Here is a 7,500-nt window from a genome sequence, read left to right on the forward strand (position 1 = left end):
TGAAGTTCTATCCTTTTCTCACATTACCTAATGTTTTGGTTGATAGGTAGAGAGGGTTGAGGTTTAGATCACTGTCTACAACTGAACAGTACAAATAATTGCTATAAATATACAGATTTCTTCCCTGATATTCGTTCAGAATTAGTATTTCTTTACTAAATGTGTCCATGGTTAATGAGCCATACAGCAGCCAGGATCCAAATTACTATTCAGTGGAAACAAATTACTATTCAGTGGAAATAAATTACTGTTCACTTCACCCTTCAATACACAGTGGTGTCGAAATACGTACAAATTACTATTCATCTTTTGTTCTCTATTGTCTAATTGTCTTGTCTCTCCATCTGAGGGTTGAGGCTTTTGTCACTCTATTGTTCTTCTATTAGGATTTTCTTTCCCTTTTCTTGTGAGGATTTACAAGATCCTTTATGGCTATGGCCTATGAGACCTGATAAAACTCTGTTGTACAATTTAAAAAAAAAAAAAAAAAAAAAAAAAGCCATGGGTGTCAATGTTGAAGATAAAGGTTTTCCTCAATAGTTATTGGAAATAGCAATTTGCTCTGTTTAGTGTTATTCTGCACTCCAGATCTCCCTGCCTCTCATGTTTCTATTAAATAAAGCTGCTGTTGTCGTTCGCTCCCCCCAGGTTTCCCCATCTCAGGCTTCCAGGTGGATGCAGTGGACCAGGTGGTGCTGAACCTGCAGGATGAGGTGCAGCAGACCTGGCAACCCGGGGATCAAATTGTGGTTGCCAGTACAGACTACTCCATGCACCAGGCTGAGGAGTTTACCCTGCTGCCCTGCCCTCACTGCACCAGCAGGCAGGTCAGGATACAAGGTGAGAGAGGATATAGCGGTGCGTGTGTGTGTGTGTGTGTGTGTGTGTGTGTGTGTGGCTTCCAGTGAGCTAAAGTTGGTTTTGTGTGTGTGTGGAGGGGGTATGAGTGTGTGTGTTTGTCCTCTGCTGCTTGTCTGTGTGTCTTGTAATCTGACTCCACCATTTATAAACAGAGGGCTATCACTGTACACCAGCAAAAAAATGTAAAATGACAGAGAGATAGAGAGAGAGAGAGTAAGGAAGAGATGTGGGAAATGGAGCGTGATGGACAACAGGGGAATGTCTGGTCTTTTTACTTAATATTGTGACGAGTTAAAATAAGAGGTGATAGCTCAAAATGTACCTGTAATGTCAATCAATGTAAATATCAACTTATCCAAAGCTACACAGGTTTTTTGGACAGAATATTTTAGATTAAAGTTCATTTGGAGACTCCAGGCTGATGTCATACCAGTGGAACCAGCAAGTTGATAAGATCTTACACCAAGTTGTCACTGCAGTTGATTGATTTGATTAGCAGATGCAGTGCCGCTAATCCTGAGATCAGATGGATCATATGTTATGTTCAGCTGTTACGGTGATGTAAGATTAACAAAAGCTAATAAGAGATTGTCAGCTTATGTTTTGATAGTAAGAGCAGCTTGTACGGATTTGAAAACATTATCTCCCCTACCTTCTTCTGTTCCCCTCGTGTCATTCTCTAATACTCTGTTATTTTCTGTCCATCTGTCTGTCAGCAATGTTTCCTCAGCTCATTCCTCTGTTGTCAACAATTACCAACTCCCTTCCTGAAGGGAGAGGAGGGTGTATTAGCGTGTGTGTTCCTGGGTTTGTGTGTTTGCCGTGAGGAAGGGCTGAGCAGCTGGCGAAGTGCTGTGCAATTTCAGTGGCAGCTGCACCCTATGGGCAAGGTGGCTGCTTTTTGCATCGTCGAAGAGCTGATTATTTTGTGTTTCATGTGTGTTTGATTAGTTTGTGTTTCTACTCCTCTATTATTTTGATTGGGGTTTTTTTGGGTGTGGGTAGCTGTCTGTTTATGTTTGTGTATGTGCTGCTGAGCATACTTCCTGTGGTTGGCAGTTGGAGCCACGCCATTTTCAGAAATAAAATACCTCAGTTTAGTTAAAGTGCCACTACCCATTTGTTGCAACATTTTGATTTTGTTTTAACGGCAAAGGTTGAGCAGTTTGTCTTGTACCACCTGAGGAATGTTCCACAACAAATTCAAGCCAAATGGTGTTGAATGTTGCTGTTAGATTTCATATCTGCTGTGCTGTTATTCAGTGTTTATTTTCTTTCTGCTTTCTCTGGACGAGACGCATGGCGGAGACTGACATTTGTTTTCAATGACTTGTAATGACTTGCATCTTTTCATCAGCTTTGTCCAATGCTGTACCAGGGTTTTCTTCAGATTTATCATCGAGCCCCTTCCACCTCTTGGTGTGCATGTAAGCTGTAATGTGTCACCATGAATCTGTGTGTGTGTGTGCGGCAGGGAGGCCTCAGTATAACCATGTCGGAGAGATCGTAGATGGGGTGGACATGCGTGCCGAAGTGGCTCTGCTCTCCAGGAACATTCTCATCTACGGAGAAATGGAAAACTCCTGCTATGGAAACAACGGGTGCCAGTTCTACAGCCACGACACCTACGGAGGCCACGTCAAGGTGTGTGTATGTGTGTGTGGCGCATGTGTGTGTTTACAGCATAGGCTCTGTGTTTAGACTGTGCCGCGTGTCTGTTTTTGCTGATGTATGTGTCTGCGTGTTTCAGTATAACTTAAAAATCCTCATTTAAGGTCACTGTGTCTGCTATAATCTGCGTGACGATTTCCATATTGCTGAGCTAAAGGGTGCATACATTATATATTTATACACCGTCCTTAATGAGGGAGAGTATTCATGTTCCCTTTCAGTACGTTATGTGAAGAGCTCTTTTCCTTTTCTCTTTCTTGACCTAGTTCTCTCACTTCTAATCTCCCATTCTCTCTCTCTCTCTCCGTCTCATCTCTCTCTCCTCATGCCAAGCTCTCATTTGCTTGGATGCCACTTATTCTTCATAAGACACAAAGTCTATAAATCTCCATTGTGAACAGTGAAGCACTGCAGACAGATTAAGGTCAAACACAGTGACAACAGGAGCATCACAGGTTAGCTGACCTCCATGTGTGCGTTGTATATAATAATGTATATTTATTCACTTATTCACTGTCATTTGGTTAGTGATTGTTACAATTTCATTCACTTTGGTGGTAAATACACAGTAACATTCCTCAGGCTTTATGTAACTGACCCCCTTACGCTCAACGAAATGAACCCTCTTGTTGCTCATCAGTTACCAGTCTGGTGTCCGTGTGTGTGTGTGTGTGTGTGTGTGTGTGTGTGTGTGCGTGTGTGGGAGAGAAAGGGAGAGAGAGAGGTTTCTTGGTGCGTGTGTGTCAGAGAGAATGAGAGCTGGCTGGTATGTACAGTGTGTGTGTGTGTGTGTGTGTGTGTGTGCGTGTGCGTGTGTTTGAGAGAGAAAGGGAGAGAGAGAGAGGTTTCTGGGTGCTTGTGTGTCAGAGAGAGAGAGAGCTGGCTGGTATGTACAGTGTGTGTGTGTGTGTGTGTATGAAGTGGATGAGTTACAGTTAGCTGGAAGGATTGGCCAATACCTCCTTAACAGGAACCAGACAGTGTGGATTATGCCGTACCCACAAAAGACCTCCAAGAGAGCATTGTACAGTGTATTTGTGTGTCTCGGTTTATTTGTTGACATTGATATTTAAGTTTATTATGTTCATTTGTGTTTTGCGTGTGTGCATCCCTGTGCATATTTAGCATTTAATTCATGCCTCTATAACACGTCTCCTATTCATCAAGAGGAACATCAGTGGCTTTGGTCCGGTTTGACTCAGTGGAGCTCGGTGCCAAGAGTGCTATAGTTCATATCCCACTGGGACCATGGACAAATACAGAGAATAACACTGTAGACCCAAACATTGCAATGGGACAGGAGTGGATAAATAGTTAGCCTACTTTTGAGACATAATACGAACCTTGTGTTACCCTCCGCAAGGCCAGCGTTATTTACTTTGTGGTATATAATAGCTCACTGTTTTTACTCAATCGATTTTAAATTCTCTCTCCTCTTCTCTCTCTCTCTCTCTCTCTCTCTCTCTCTCTCTCTCTCTCTCTCTCTCTCTCTCTCTCTCTCTCTCCCCCCTCCACCTTCAGATCTTTGGGAACTTCTCGTCGGTGCATCTGTCCCAGGTGGAGCTGAGGAACATGGGCCAGCAGGGAGAGAGAGGCCGCTACCCCCTCCACTTCCACCTGTGCGGGGACGTCGACCAGAGGGGAGGCTACTGGGAGCCCACTTATGTGGATGGACTCGCCATACACCACTCCTTCTCTCGCTGCCTCAGCATCCATGCCACCAACGGACTGCTGGTTAGTAAAGAGAGAGTGTGTGTGTGTGTAATGTCTGTGAGAAAGATGAAAAGAGAGCTGTAGGCACATCGGTATGTTTGGAGGATGTATGAGACAGCTCTTGCTAATGAGTACCATGTGATGCTGGCTGTTAAATGCACATCAATTACAGCGTCCATCACCAGATTACTGTAATGGCCTCTTTCCGCCTTTCCTTTTCTTCCTCTCCCTTCTCCTTCTTCTCCTTAATCTCTCTCTCTTCAGTCCTTCCCATCTTATCCTTTTCTCCATCCTACCATCCTCCGTCTTACAGTCTCTTTGGAGAGAGGTAGAATGATATTTGTTCCTTACCTTGGGCAGATGTTTTTATTGACTTTGTTAGATAAGTGAAATCACATGAGGAAAGAATCTACCTCTCATGTTCACACAAGTTCGTCTAGTAAACAGTTAAATCACAATGTCTTTGTCTGTGTGTGTGTGTGTGTGTCTGTGTGTGTGTGTGTCTGTGTGTTTCTATGTTTGTGTGTGCTGTACAAGATTGCTTGCATGTGTGTGTGTGTGTGTGTGTGTGTGTGTGTGTGTTATGTCCCCTCTTGACGTCAAACGGTGATGGGTTAACTTTTGTCCTTGAGGCCTTGAGGATAGAAAGCATTCATCCTAGCTGCATTGAGGAAATGGAATTTACTAACTTTCGGATAACATTGTTTGACTCGACTGTTTTTCCTGTTTCCCTTCTGTCGCAAGGACAATGTTAATATTATCTTGTTGTGTACCCTCTTCAGCAACTCTCTTCATACCATCATTCACCACAAAGTTTCAGTCTAGATTGATGAAGTATGTTGCATTCTAAGCAGAAAAGTGCTTAGAATTTTTTTTTCTGTCTGGTAGGAATTTTAAGTATTTTAAGAGGCAAACGCATCTGACAGCTGGAATGTACAATGATTTTTTTCAGTATGACTGGAAGTCAGTGATTCTAAGATGGACAAACATACACTTTTATGTACACTTAGCCCTTTCTTGATGTCCCTCATTTTCTGTATATTTCCTTGAGGTGCTTTGGATTTTAAACTTTCTTTAAGAATATAAACATACTGTATTTCCAAGGTATTTACATTTAAAAGCATTTAAAAGCTTTTAAAAATGTATACTTCTTCTCCTTTAAGTTTTATTCTGCAAGTGAAGGAACTCTGCCCTTCAAATCCTCTGGCTGGCTCTCTGTTCATTTTTCTGTTTTGTGTCTCTTTGCGGTCTTCTCTCTCTGACCCAGGTGAAGCACACCGTGGGCTACGACACCTTGGGTCACTGTTTCTTCCTTGAGGATGGGATTGAGCAGCGGAACACTTTCTACCACAACCTGGGCCTGTTGACCCGACCCGGGACCCTTCTGCCCACCGACCGCAACGAGACCCTCTGCACCAGCATCAAGGACAAAGTCTACAAGGGCTACACTCCCTCACCCAGCACAGAGTGCAAGTAAGAGATTAGGACTGTGACCTGGTATATCTTGGGTTAGAGATATGGGTACAGAGCAAGTAGAGAAAGAGTGACTGAATGATTCTCTGCACCAGCATCGAGGACAAGGTCTATGAGGGGCTACACTCCCTCATCCAACACTACAGTAATGAGTAATCCAGTAATAGGTAAAGATAGGGACTTAGTAGGTGTGAGGTTGTAGGTGTGGCAATAGAGCATGTACAATATGTACAGAGCAATGAGTATCTAGGACTTGGTCTATAGAGGTGTATAAAGGCTATACATATAGTGAGCATGGAGGGCCAATAAGAAACTGCACAGCAAAAACGTCAGTGTCAGTTTAACTCTGAGAGGATAAAAATCAACACTGTGCCAGTGTTTATATAAGTCCACATCCATCAGAGTTAATTCAATACTTCTGACAGTTTTGAACAGCCGCCCCAGAGCCATATCAGCTCTATGAGTGGACAAACAACACACCAATCAACACTTATACACTTGATAATAAAATAATTGTCACTGAAACATCAACACTCATTAACACTGAAAGATTTGCTGTGTGGGTTTTATTATATCATAAGTTATACTGTAGTTGTAGTGATATTGCTGTTGTAGAGAGAGCAGTGAGACTTTCTGCAAAAACATCATGTACATAAGGAGGTTCGCCCTCATCTAGCACTGAGTGCAAGTAAGAGACAATTTCTTAGTATCTCTTGATATAAAATACCTAATCGATCCATCCATGGTAGCCAGCCACAGCTTTAATTTAGGAACTGCGGGGCTTGGCGGCTCTTTAGTCTAAGGATAATAGTAATGACAGATAATAGCAAAGACATGCTTGCCAAGCACACAGAACAATTGTTATTGTAATTGCTATTGTCTTTATATTCTAAAGTAGCTTGATAGTCATGTGGGAAACATAAAGACATTGAGCAACTATCTTGTCTTCGAAAACAGTATGGCCAAATGAACACAAATGATTTGTTGCATGTGCAAATGTGTAGGTATGTGAGTAAGCCTGGGGTACTGAAGTCCGTGTGGGAAGATGGGTGAGATAGTGCATACAAACTTTGAGAGAAGACAGAGGGTCCATGTCCATTGTGAGAGAGAAACTGTAACTTAGTGGTGGTGTGTGAGTGAGATAGCGGCGGAGTGGTCTTATCCATGCAATAACAACCTCGCCTCTCTATGGGATGTTTTTGTGTTGTCGTAGGAGCAAGAAGAGGGCCTCTGTAAGGGAAGCAGCAAAGTCTGTTTTCAGGAGTGTGTGTGTGTGTGTTGGCAGCGCTGTCCCCATCCAGGGTTTATGTTGGAGAGGAGGATTATTGAAGGAATTTTGAAGGATCGCAGGATTGTTTGATCTCTCTCTGCTCATTAGTCAATAGTCTCTGATATGCCAGGGTACAGCCCTTTTAATATCTTCTCCTGCTTTTGTGTGCGTGTGTTTGTGTATGTCTGTGTCCATGTGTGTGTGTGTGGGGTGTGTGTGTTTTCCAGGGCGGTTTCAACATTCTGGATTGCCAACCCCAATAACAACCTCATCAGCAATGCAGCTGCTGGTTCTCAGGTAATAATATTAGAGCTATATTAAAAAAAACAGCTTCAAAATAACTTTTAATAACTGATTAATAAAGAAATGAATCAACCAGCAAGAAGAGACCCTCACTGATGCTCGTAGTATATTACATGAAGCTACACTGGCTTAGGTGTTCCTGAACTTAAATTAAAGATTTTCATGCTCATAAAAATGTGATCCTCCAATAAAATGGGATTTAACAGGCT

General features: G+C 42.6%; 1 protein-coding gene across 1 annotated transcript in view; it reads left to right on the top strand.

Annotated features, from left to right (window-relative positions):
• Nucleotides 1-7,500, top strand: part of cemip2 (cell migration inducing hyaluronidase 2) — a 35,066-nt gene that overhangs the window by 13,316 nt on the left and 14,250 nt on the right. The window contains exons 6-10 of the mRNA XM_071923725.2: nucleotides 649-840; nucleotides 2,336-2,505; nucleotides 4,054-4,266; nucleotides 5,513-5,718; nucleotides 7,216-7,285. Coding sequence (XP_071779826.2) covers nucleotides 649-840; nucleotides 2,336-2,505; nucleotides 4,054-4,266; nucleotides 5,513-5,718; nucleotides 7,216-7,285 — 851 coding nt within the window. The remainder of the gene's footprint in view (nucleotides 1-648; nucleotides 841-2,335; nucleotides 2,506-4,053; nucleotides 4,267-5,512; nucleotides 5,719-7,215; nucleotides 7,286-7,500) is intronic.

The sequence above is a fragment of the Centroberyx gerrardi genome, chromosome 8, assembly GCF_048128805.1.
Source record: "Centroberyx gerrardi isolate f3 chromosome 8, fCenGer3.hap1.cur.20231027, whole genome shotgun sequence".
Lineage (NCBI taxonomy): Eukaryota > Metazoa > Chordata > Actinopteri > Beryciformes > Berycidae > Centroberyx > Centroberyx gerrardi.